This window comes from Rousettus aegyptiacus, unplaced genomic scaffold (genome assembly GCF_014176215.1).
Source record: "Rousettus aegyptiacus isolate mRouAeg1 unplaced genomic scaffold, mRouAeg1.p scaffold_m13_p_13, whole genome shotgun sequence".
NCBI classification, from domain to species: Eukaryota; Metazoa; Chordata; class Mammalia; order Chiroptera; family Pteropodidae; genus Rousettus; species Rousettus aegyptiacus.
The window spans coordinates 40,918,001-40,930,576 of NW_023416288.1; the positions used below are offsets into that span (position 1 = coordinate 40,918,001).

The 12,576-nt window shown below is 52.9% G+C and overlaps 1 protein-coding gene across 2 annotated transcripts in view; it reads right to left on the reverse strand.

Annotated features, from left to right (window-relative positions):
* AOAH (acyloxyacyl hydrolase) overlaps positions 1 to 12,576 on the reverse strand; it is a 107,806-nt gene that overhangs the window by 67,078 nt on the left and 28,152 nt on the right. For both annotated transcript variants that reach the window (XM_016159783.2, XM_016159776.2), the window contains 4 exons: positions 8,837 to 8,896; positions 4,564 to 4,634; positions 1,407 to 1,467; positions 235 to 305 (listed from right to left, as the gene is read on the reverse strand). In XM_016159783.2, coding sequence (XP_016015269.2) covers positions 235 to 305; positions 1,407 to 1,467; positions 4,564 to 4,634; positions 8,837 to 8,896 — 263 coding nt within the window. The remainder of the gene's footprint in view (positions 1 to 234; positions 306 to 1,406; positions 1,468 to 4,563; positions 4,635 to 8,836; positions 8,897 to 12,576) is intronic.

Below are 12,576 nucleotides of genomic sequence, written 5' to 3' on the forward strand. Positions count from 1 at the left end.
CCTGAGAGGAGGCCCATCTCCGTTTCGTTTACCGCCCCGCACGGTGCTGGGTGCTGGCACTTAGTAGGTGCTCCATGACCGTTTCTTGGACAAACGGTGCTCTGTTTTCACCGAGCTCTAGGTCGGTCGGGACGCGGGGTCCCTCCTCTCCGTGAGCACGAAACCCCCCAGGCTGGGAAAGGCATGCGGCCTCCCGCCCCCTTTCAGAAGGCGGGTTTCGGCCGCGACAGTCACCTTCGGCCCGGGTACACCGTCTCGTCGCTGTCGTTGCAGTCTCTCCCTCGCCAGTGGTAGCCGCGCAGTGTCTGAAATGGAAGGGGACACACGGGAAGGGCTCGGGCCACCTGGCCGTTCCCCACGATGGGACGGATGGGGGGCAGTCAGCGCTGGCCGCGGGCGGGAGGGGGCGGGGCGCCAACCTCCGCAGTTTTTAGCTCAAACACAGTCTAAGAACGCTGGAGATTGCCCAGACAATCAAGATTAATATGATAAAGTAATGTGTGAGGTGAAGCATAAGGTAGAACCAGGGCCAGTAACGAGTGGTGGTGTGCGTGTGAATGAATGTGTGCGTGAATGTGTGTCTATGTGCTGTTGGGTGTGTGCCTGTATGCGGGTGTATGGGGGTGCATTGTGTACACGTGCGCATGTACACACACCTGTATATTTATGTGTATGCGGGCCAGACATGTGTGCACGTGCACACATGTGTGCGTGTGTGTGTGTGTAATCCATAAGCTGCCCAGCCATCCGACTCCTTTAACTTTCTCTATTAATCACTATTCTTCTCGGGCTCTTATCGATTGGTTTATCTGGTCAAATCATTAATCATTTTACTGGATAAGTTAAAACTCTCTAGCTAAACTGGTTAATTATGTGGATTTATTATATGTTAGACCTGTCTGACTTGAAAGAATCAAGAATCATGATAATTTCAAACACTGTTTTTATTTCCTCCATTCCCAGGAGGAATATCTGAGATGTCACTAAATTTGGGGAGTTTGTGACATCTGTTACTTGCTTGTTCACAAAGAACATCCTGACATCTGAAACTACTCTAAATCAAACATTCACATTTGTATAAAGACAGACACACATACTTTAAAAAAGTAAGTTAAAGTGGGTTTAAAAACTTCCAAAATAATTCACAACAGCTTTCGTGATAATTGTGACCTCTATGGAGAGGTCCAGCTGGGAATGGCTCCAGGCAACAAAACACTAGGTCTAAGATCCACTCCGATGGTCCATGTGTTACTAAGATGCCGAAAAGTCTATAACCATCGTGAAGTGGTATGTTATCAAATTAGTAACACGTCAATTCGAGTGCAATTCTATCTTGTCTCATCAAAGGAAAGATATTTGATATGAAAGGTCAGTGAACATCTGGTGAACGTCTTAACAATACTTACTGGAAAGATGCTGTGTTTGTCTGAATCGACATCTTTGAATGGCACAGAATTTTCTATGGTTCTGGAAAAAAGAAAGCAAAATACCCAATAAGCTAAGAAAAAAAGAAACCACAAAAACAAATAGACATTTGCAGATGTGGTTGGGTTGAGTTTATGTGACAGAAGCCCATTCTAAAAATAAAGTCAAGGGCCTCCGTGGTCTGTGAGAGTGTCAGCCAAACGTTGCCAGCCTCTGCTTTCCACCAACAGATTTCCATTCTGGTACTTAGCTTGCCCCCTATGAGGAAGTGAAATAACTGAATTGAAGCTTTAAAGGGCACGGGATATTGATGTTGAGATTCCCAGGAAAGGAGACTGTGTTTTTGGTCCAGTGAGCTTGGCACTATGGGCTGAATTGGTGCCATTCTACACAGCCTGTGAATGCGTAAATCTTTTCTTAAAATTTTACTCTTAAAGGCCTGAGAATCTCAAGGCATTTCGTCGTCATTAGCTGGCAAGGACTTTCACGCCCATTCCTGGGCCTGGAAAGCCAGGACTCTGCTGTGATTGACGACCAAGCGAATTCGTGCCAAAGCCACAGACACCTTCTGGAGTGAGCATTCCCCGCTCGTGTCCTCACTACCAGATGTGTCCCAGCTTCTGATTGGCAGACGCTGCTTCCCCTGTAGGGGAATCACCGATCGGGCCGCTGGGTGGTGCGGTCATGAGGCAGCGCGAGGCTCTCCTTGGAGCCCAGAACGTAGAGAGAGTAACAGGATCCTTTATAGGATTTATTAAATGTTCCTTCGAATCAAGAGCTTCTCAGCCGTTTTGAGAGCTCAAGGCACAGGGACTCAGCCCGAGCCGGCGTGGAGCCTGACTGGTAGTGTGGAGCCTGCCTTGTGACTCCCAGGATGGTGGACCCTGGGAGACCCGGTTCTAAGCCTCTTCGGAGATGACATCTCCTATGAGACTAGATAGTTTCTTCCCAGGTTCACCTCCTGGACAGCTGTTTTATTTTTCTGGCTGAGCAAAAGAAGGACATACAGACACATGCAGAAAGAGAGAGAGAGAGACAGAAAGAGAGAAGGTATGGACCCGAACAGCCATGTTTTCGGTCTGAGAAAAGGAGCCAGTGAAAGGTCTCACTTTAGTGTGCCAAAGCTATCCCCGCCCACCCGTGCCATCTTTGCGGTGAGAGTTGGCCCTTGAAGGAAGTTAACCATGAGTTGTCTCTGGAATTGGAAAGCTACTTCATTAAATTAGCATTTATCTGCTTATCTTCGGGGCTCAAAGTGACCAACCAAAGCCATACATTCTAGACACGAGGCGGTAGATGGGTGACCCCAAGTAGCAATAAGTGCAATTTGCAGGCATTCTCGGAGTTCCCGCTGTGTCCCAGATGTCATATTAGATGCTAGGACTGGGTCTGAGATATGTTTACTGTGCCAGAGACCTTCAATGATGGGCGGAGAAAGTAATGCACCGATAGGCAACTATAGTACTACGGAAAAAGGCTATAAAAGGGTTGCACACCCCAAGAGAAAACATTTCCAACTCGGTACAGGAAGGAGGTGACCTTAAGGTGAAACCTGAGAGATGAGAAACGTTTTCAAGGCGCGTGATTGGTGATGGGTGGTCCAGTAGGGGGGACACGCCCTGAGAAGCCCCTTCACGCAGCTTTGGGTTCTGAGATTAGACTCTGGGTTTGAGTCCCAGGTGTGCCGTCTGCTTGTTATGTGGCCTCGGGCAAGTCATTTCGTCTTGTTGTGCCTCTGTTTCCTCGTCTGTAAAACGGGGCCGACATCGGGACCTGCGTCCTGGGGTGGTTGGAAAGACCGAATGCAGCACGGGCCCTGCGCCGGGCCCGCAGAGGCCATCGGCTCTTGCGTCATCGCGTGCGATCGTAACGGTCGTTCCAAGGACGGCTTCTGGGGCTGGGCGAGCAGGAATCGGGCGTCTCCATCCCGCACTGACGGAACGGCCGGGGGTCCGGGGGCCGGCTGCGTCTCAACCTCCCGGCATCTTCTTTCATAGCTGATGCTCCCCACGTCCCGATGCTCTCTGCATCCACCCCTATTCGTGAAAAGGGGCGCCGATACTGTTTATGGGACCCAGGCCAGCACACCGCACAGCTGGTTTGCAGGAGCGCGGGTGGGCAGACTCTCGGATCTCTAACAAGCGGGCCAGCGGCATAGCCTCCTCCTCCCCGGAGATGCCGTCACGGCAGACGGGAGACGTTCAGCACGTTAGGTCCTATACAGCTCATGAGATGAAGGACCGCGTGGGTCCAGTGCGCCAGGGGTGGGTGGGTGGGGGGTATCTTGGGCCCGCAGCAGCTGGGATGAGTGATGTCTTTAAGACTCAGTTTCCTCCTCTGTGGAATAGGACTACTAATGATCCCTACCCTGTGGAGCTGTTGTGAGAACATGTGCACAAATGTCCTGTGAGTGGAATGCAGCACGTGGCACCGAGGATGGCGTCCGGACACCAACTGGTGGCAGCCGCAGCCCTGGCCCACTGGAAGGCAGAATCATGCTATTTGGCCTCATCGTCCAATATACCTCGCAGGACACCGCTCTCCCTTTTAATGTCTCTGGATGGTGATTACTGTAACGACCAGCATAGCCCCAGACTCTGCGTGGAGCTGGAGTACAGGATTAAAGCTGAGACAGGACGGCCTGGGGACTCTGAAGAGTGTCACTGTATTTGGAAGCCTGGTCCTAATATCTCGGCCAGGCTTTTAGGCAATTGGTTAGGCTCAGTGAAAAAGCAGTCCCTTTCCAGCCTGGGAGTGCCTCGCTCTAAAGATGCTCAGAGTCCCCGCTGTGATGAGTTGCCGAACTTGTCTATATCTTACATGGCAAGGAAGGGCTGTCCCCAGGTGTGGTGTGAGTGTGTACCGAGCGGCTCAGAATCTCACCAGCAGGCTATGTCCCAGCCCTAGGTATAAGCCAGGTTTTGATGTCCAAAGATACTGGTATCCGGTGTATCTCCAAGATAATTTGTTCAGGGCTAATTTGCCCTCTGGTTTCTGTACAGGTCACGAGTGAGAAACACTTTCATCTTGAGGAAGATACCTTTTAAGTTTGAACATCACTTTGGGCATTAGAAGACAAGGGACAATCCCAGATGCCACCCCACGCCGTGCTCAGGAAGGGAGAAATGGCATACGTACAATTTGATCTTCTGGCAGATCTTGGCCAAAAATGGGAGCGAACAAATATCAGAATCGCTTCTGGAATATTTCTGGAGAGAGAGAGAGAAAAAAAAAATAACTCAAAGAGCCGTTCAGTTCAAGGAACGGTTCCCCGACGTCTAGAGGCCCTGCTTCTGAGGGCGCCAGAGTCTGGGTTTCTAGTCTCCTTCCTCCAGAATCCGGGCCATTTTACCTCTTGCCCCTGACCCCACACTCTACACCCGTTCCACCTCTGCATCTGTGTTCACGCTCGTTCCTGATGGGGGCCCCCTCCTCGTCACCAGCCAGCGAGTCCCACCCTCACCGGTCCTCCGCCTCGTCCCCAAAGAATCTGGCCCGCCTTGGGCCAATCTCCTCAGACGATAGAACTCCTCATGGAGTTCTCCCTCGTGGTACTCCGGTGCTGGGGAAGAGATTTGAAAATAAAGCACGTTTTCAAGTAGAAGAATTCCATCCTATTGCGAGGTAAAATAAAGACTAACGGGGGAGAGACGTGGCCAGGGCTTGGGAAGGAGGAAGAAGGAAGAAGGAAGGCCCCTCCCCCAGTAGGGGCGGGTGGGGGTGCGGATGTAGCTCCTCAAGCTTTGTGAGCAGAGGGGTTTCAGACAGCGGTTTCTCTAAGGCTCTGCCTGTGAGATGAATTACAAGCCCCGCCTTTGCAGTAAGCAGTGCTTTTAGAAAGACTGTGGTTTCCATGATGCTCTCCTTGGATGAAATAAAAAGACAACGGAAGACAAAGTTGGGAATCGGCAGTTATCGATGAAGGGAGGGGTACGGTAGATTCCTGCCGGTCCTTCAGCTGGCTATGAGCGGTATTAACTGCTGGAGAAAACTTGGCCCTAGCAAACGAGGACATGCAACCTCTTCGGGATGTTCAGGAGACCTCTAAGGGTCCTCGTGATGTCTGCCTAACTTCTAGGGTCAGAGGGACAGTCCTGACTGGCACCCCCACCGTCTGCAAGGCGTGGATCCATGGGAGGCGGGCCCCATCCCTGTGGAACTCACTGCTTAGTGGGGTGTAGGGGTGGCTCGTGAGGTCTGCAGTGGTCGCAGTATTAGCATGGCTTTCCAGGAACCCGGAGGCGGGGGCAGGAAATGGCCCAGAAGTCAGGCAGGAAGGAGGAGGGTGGGAAGGCAGAGACAGAGGCTCTGGCTGCTGCGATAGCAAATCCACAGATTTGCTACAGGTGCATTTCCTGGGCCTCGCCCTGACTCTACTAAATCAGAACGCCTGGGCCGGGTCCCGGAATCTGTGTGTTCCTAGGCTCCAGGTCATGCTGATGCCCGCTAAGGTTCAGAGCCTCTGCTCCAGGTCCTGGCCGCTGAACGTGTGACTGCAAAGCAGGAGCAGCAATGCAGCCTGTGGACGCATAGAGCATTGGGAGTCTCAGGCCCCACGCAGAACGGCTGCCTCAGGATCTGCGTTTTAACGAGGTCCCGGGCTGCGGGCAGATGGGGCTCCTCAGGCGGGGCCGCAGGAGGCTGGTGTCTGGGAGCACCCCAGGCATTGTGACCTGGCTACAGGGCAGGGAACCGCGGGCCGCAGTGAACCGTGGGAGGCAGGAGACGTCAAGACAGGCGAGGAGGCTTAGTACACGTCATCCCGAGGGCAGGGGGTCCTTGGAGGCGTTCAGCAGAGGGACCGCCCTTAAAATTCAGAAATATGTTTCTAGGGTGACGGAACGGCCTGGGGCAGGCCAGCTGGGGCGCAGAGAATTGTTGGCAGGTAGGGGCCCGGGGTCTGGTGCAGGGCCTCTGGCCTCGGTGCTGCCGCCTCTCGGGCCGAAGCGTCCTGTGCTGCGGGCTGCTCGCGCTCTGCAGGATGATTAGCAGCGTGTCTGGTGTCTGGCCCCAGATGCCGGCAGCCCCAAAATGTCTCCAGGCATTTCCGAATGTCTCCCAGGGGAGGGGATGGGGAGGGAAAAATTGTCCCTAGTTGGGGACCGCTGGTGTAAGGCAGGCAGAGGGGTGCTGGGGGTAGTAAGCGGGGGGTGTTTGATAGGTCGAGTCCAGAGACCTGGTGACCCACCGAAATCAGGATTGTTGATACACTATAAAACGAACACCAGCATGAAATCGTTGCCACAGCAATGGCGATCTGGAAATATAGACCCATTCTGAGGCCCAAGTTCAAAGTCAGGTCGCATCTGAATGTTTGAGCTACTTTGTTTAATATTTACTTAATCCGAAGGCCTCGATCGAACTAGCCTAATGGTTTTAACACTGATGATGACCGATACATGTTTGGGCAAACTGTGCCCTGCTACTCAGGCAAGACCCTTCGGAGGCTTAGTGCTCTCATCGGTAAAATGGGGTTGAAAACAAGAGCATGCTATTCACTTCGTAGGAGTAACTGGGATAAGTATGGAGAGCGATTCCATAACTCGGGGACTCTAAACCCTTAGATACTCAGTGTTGCGTCGAGTCCACAAAGCGCCCCCTGAGGAGCCTCGTAGGGCCTCGTAGGGCATATCTTCCCTGGACCCTCTGCCCTTCTTCAGCGACATGCGGCTTCTCCACAGTCTGATGCTCACAGCCTGCCGGGCGGTGCTAGAACCACGGGCGGCCTGCTGCGCGCACCTCTCTGCATCCCGACTCCATCCGTGGTTTTTCGGCCACCACGGTGGGCTTCAGGGCTGCCAATGTCCTCTGAACAGCTTTTCAGAGACGCCTCTTTGCGTTTTCTGATTATTTTTTTCCCCTCGATAGCTTTAATCTGGAGATAAATAAATTGGAGGTTTTTGAGAAGTTTATTATTGTTGAACTGTTCGGTAGAAAAAATTTTTTTTTGGCATCTCTCAAAGAGTTATTGGAATCCTGCCCCATGAATTATGCTTGCAGTTCTGGTGACAGAAATAAAAAATTGTAAAATCCTAATTAGCCTTGAGTTAATGCCAAACCAGTGTGTGCTAGCGAAGTAAACAATACTCCGAGAATAAGTTTGTAGATGCATGCTGAGAAGGATAGAAGAGTTGTATTATTCCCAAGTTCTGTTTTGAGTACTGGAAGTGGTGGTCAAGGGTTTTAAGTGGTGTTTCACTCTCTCGTTCAATGACTTAAACAGGTGAGGTGAACCGGCTCCAGCTGGACTTGAATTATTCACCGAATTAAGTAATGATTGGCAGTGCAGACATGGTGATTGATTAATCAATTGTGTAGAAATGGCGGCTTATTGCCATGTAACATGTATCAGCTTCGTACATCAAAACCCAGATGCCCCCGCGAGTCAGGTTGCCAAAGAATATATTGCACCGAACATACTTACACTAAAAAATTATTCATCATTTATCTGAAATTCAAATTTAATTGGGCATCCTCTATTTTTATCTGCTCAGTCTGGCAACTGAGCATTAAGGAATTTTTCTTCCCTTCATTTTCGTGTGGCCGAATCAATACTACTTTAACTGTAGTGAATTGGGGTGAATGAGGAGCTGGCAGTGGGGAGAAGCCAAGGACAGGGGCTCTGCCCTCTCATCTCTGGTTAAAGCTCCTCACCGCGGGGGCCTCTAGCATCCAGGGACATGCCCTCCTTTGAAGATCTGCTTTCCGCCTTCCTTCCTAACGGGGGCTGATTTGTGACTAGGGTCGAAGTCCAATGCTTGACTCCATGACAACTGATTTGAATGAAACATTCCGTCTGTGGAATCAAAGTCTTCTTGCAAAGAGGACAAATTAGGGAGAGGAATAATGATGTTCCTGGCCTTTACCGAGCGCTTGACAAGCCCCAGGAGAGATACCAGGTGCTTCACGCCCATCGACTGGATTCCTTTCACATCCGTGCTCCGAGAGAGAGGACACTATTACTGTCCCTAGCTTACTGATGGGGGTGCCGAAGCTCAGTCTAAGGTCACATAGGTAGAGAGTAGAGGAGCGGAAGGACATACAGCCTCCCAGAACAGAGCAGAGGGGCTCGGCAGAGTGCCCGAGGACATTCGGGAATGCCGGGCGGCATTTTTGTTTGTCATGACCGGGGAGGGGTGGATGGCGCTGCCGGGCGGGGGACAGGGATACAGAGGGACGCCCTACAATGCACGGGCCAGTATTATCCAGCCCCGCATGTCAGCGGTGCTGAGGGTGAGAAACGCCGCCGTGCAGAGGAGGGAAGAGAAACAGGGGAAGGCGCTCATTTCTCTGCTCCGAGCCCGATTCGACTGCGGTGTGCTGTGGGCTCGTACCCCGAATGAGGGCGCAGGGGCTGGGGGAGGTGTCAGCGCCCAGGAAGACGCCAGCACCCCGCCCGTTGCTGGCTTACCGGAGTCGGGGGTCTCTTGACAATCCGTCTTGCCTTCTCCAGTGTAAATTCCCATGGCTCCTGTGAAAACAAAGACGACATCATCTTTTCTACAGGGTTTTCTTCCCCCCCAAAGTTACGATTTTTAAAAGCCGTGAGTTTGGAACAAAGAACTACTCCATACGTTCATGATAAAATAATTCACGAGGAAGCGATTCCACGTTGACAGTGATCTTCATGGAGGGATTCGCTCGGTGCCAGACGCCGCGCTAAGTACTTCACAAACATTATCTTATTTAATCTTCGCGACAGCTCCGAGAGGTATGACCTTTTTACAGGTGAGGAAATTGAGATGCAGGAAAGCTAAGAAACTGGCCGCAGATCATGGAGCCGGTGTCTGGCAGAGACACGGCGTGAACCCCTGCCTTGCCGCCTGCTCATCTTTCTAAGCACTGGCTTGTCCTCGTGTCTGAAGACCAAGGGCAGGAGGTGGCCCACGGCCAACCTCAGTGCCCCGTGCCGCTGTACTGAGGGACGGCGGACACCATGTGAAGTCTCACTCCATCTCCCCGTCACCCCCTCTTGTCCTGGTTAGAGGTCCCACTTCCTTCAACCGTTTCTAAAGCATCTAAGTGCGGCTCCTGAATTCACGTCGCAAGTATCGAGAGTTAGCTAATTGCTACCAAGAGCGAGTGTTCCGCAAGTCCCCGTTTGTACCTGGGGGAATGGGGATGAAGAGTGTTTCCTCCCAGCACCGCTTCCCGGGGCTTTCGTCCCCGCCACACGTCCTGGCTCTGACACAGCCGTCCCCCGTCTGCCCCTTGTCCGGCCCTGATACAGCACGGGGAGCGGTTTGCGTGCCTGGGTTCGAGCTGTGCAGACCTGGAGCGAGGGATCCTCTGAGCCCTTCGGCAGCCGTGGGACTCCTGAACGTGTGAGAAAGCCCTGTTTCTGCCGTTCGCAACACGGGGATTACAGCCGTCTGCCTCGCCAGGGTGCTGTGAGGCTGATGGGGCCTCATTCGCGTCATCGCCTGGTCCTGGGCAAAAGCTACCCCCATGAGCTCCATAATCGATAAGTTTGTGGAAAACTTCTTTCAGCCCGTTTTCCTGTCACCCAAGTCAGGGGGGAAGCTGGGATTCAGGGAGAACTTTGTAGCTCTCACTCTAGGTAACTGAGAACATCATCCCTGAACTTGAGCAGAAAAATGCATCCTGGAGTGAGACTTCGGAGCGTGCTGGTCAGCGGGAGGGTCCTCTCGGGAGACGCTGGCCATTGCCGCCAGCGGGTGTTCAGGACCCGAGCCCCTGCGTGGCTCATCGCATCTTCTCCACCCCGGAGCTCTGTGCTGTCCTGGGGACCTTGGCCATGCCAAGTAGACATGCGTGGAGGAGCCTGGGTCGCAGAGAGTTTTCCAGGCGGTGCCTTAGGAATGACCAAGGCAGAGCCGGCCAGCGCCTGTCCTTCTCGGGCTGGCTCCGAAACCCTCTCCCGGGTGTCTGCCCGAAGTCACACGCCGCCTCAGCTTCGGAGGATGGCAAACCACGGCTCCGGGGTCAGAGGCATGGGGCCCGCCGATCGCGAAGGGTGCTCGTTAGCAACGTGAGGAGAGAAGCCCCCGCCAGGTGGGCCTGGCCACCAGGATGCCCTCGGGCGGGGTCTGTTTCTTAAGTTACGAAATGCTCCCGTGCCAGCCGGTGGACGGCTGTGCTCCTGAGTGTCCTCGCCAGCGCCCTGGCCATCCGGCCGCTCCGCGGGGGTCCTCGTGGTCAGTGGACGACGAGGCCGTTGCCTGGTCCAGGCTGGCGGGCAGCCCCCGGCCACGCTGCCACACCACGCCCAGCGTGCCTTCCGACTGGCCGACGGCAGGGCCGAAGACGTTCATTACCACCTCACTTTTGAAACGCGGCGTCTTTAACAGAGAGACTGCCGAGGGAATGGCCCTGTTCAAACAAACACTGACCTTGCTGAATGCAATTTTGGCTTTTTTCTGGAAATTCCAACGAATCCTGGAAATTCTGTTGTATGCAGTAAGCATCTCTAGCAGATCTAGTGCCAGTTTCTGTTACGGTGGCCTCTGGGGCCACCCCGTCAGCCCAGGGCTCGCTCTCCCTCTGCCTTAATTATGTGCACCTTGCTTCTCTGCCCCGGAAATACCGCTTTGCATTCCAAGGCCCAGCTCAGGACCCAGGGGCTTTGCACACCTCCTTCCATAGGAGGTGCTCCACGGATGAGGAAATAAAAAGCGAAAGAAAACATTGATGAGATTATTATGCCCAGCAAGGAAAACAGGCTACCAGCGTTTACAGAGCCAGAAAAAAAATCCTGCAAAGAAATATGCCATAATGATTGCGGGTGATAACTTTTTCCTTTTGCTTCTTTTCTGTGTTTTTCAAAATTTCAACAATAAGCACAAATTCAGCAATAATTGCTTAAAAAAAAAAAAGAACTCAACACACGTTGCTCTGTTTCTTATTGTTAGAGAAAATGATGCACTCAGCACAGGGAGCGGGGGGGAGGGCCCTGCAGACTCGGCTGGGAACAGACATCCTGCCGTCAGGGACGAGCACAGCAAGCAGAGGTGAGATGAAGCAGACAGAGGGCCCGGGCAACGTCGTCCTCGGAGAGGACACTTGGATCCCCGCGAGAGAACCAATGTGATGTCAATCCAGCTCGGCTCTCTCTCTCTGTGTGTGTGTGTGTGTGTGTGTATATCACTGTTTAGTGAGGGATAAAGACAAGCCAAATGAATTAAGTGGCAAGGGCTGTGCCAAATGCCCTCTGACCCCTAGTTCCGGGGCAGGCTCACCTGGGCCTGGCTTGACTGGACCACCACCTTCTCCCACAGTTCTGGTGCACGAACACCAACGTCAGAAAGAGACTCTAGAGAAATGGCTGAAGAAAAGACATTTGGGAAGGTTTGCTTTGTCCTAATGGCAGGCAAAGGCGGCGAATTGTAAGCAATGTGAAAATGAAGGTGATCCTCTCTCCTTGGTAACCGCCTAGTGTTTAAGCCATCGTTTCTAAAGTCGGGACCACTCCCTCATCTTCTGAAAACTAAATCTTGAGAACAGAGCGTGCAACTGTAATCGGGGTTTGAAGAGAAGGTTTGGGAAGAGATTGTGAGCTGGACAGAAAACTCTCCTGGCTGGAAGCCGGAACGATGTTCGTGACTCAGCCGGGGCAGCCGCCCGAGGCAGGCGCGGAATGCCCGTCGGCAGCGCGGGGCTTAGTTCAGGAAGTGCTCACTTGATCCCGCAATTTGTCACGATCAAATCTGTTCAGCCTCTCGTTACTTTCTCCCTTTGGTTATGTGCTTCCTTATCCCAGCTCCAAATCCCCTTCGAGTCTGTTTAACAGCCGTGAGCGGATCTCCGAGGAAGTCGGCAGACAGACTCGCAGAGACGGAAGCCCTCCGCCTGCGGCTTACAGTCCGAAGGGCCACGGACACGTGCCTTGGGTTTCTCTACGTGAGAACCTGGAAAATTCCCAGGACGCTACGGCAGAGAGCCCCGGCGGTCGAAAACGGGAGAGGCCGATACTTTGCTTGATCTTCGGAGCACAGAGTAGTCTATATCCCTGTGTCTCAGGAAGCATTTTTGTCTAGAATGATTTAAGTGTTCCTCCAGCCGGGAGCCGGCCCAGAGTCTTCAGACAAAGGCCGGGGCTTGGCGACTTTGCTCTTGCTCTCCAGAGTGAGGGCGGCGTGTGACTCTGGGCTCCAAGCAGAGTGGACGAGGGAAGAATGAGGGGCCCTGCAC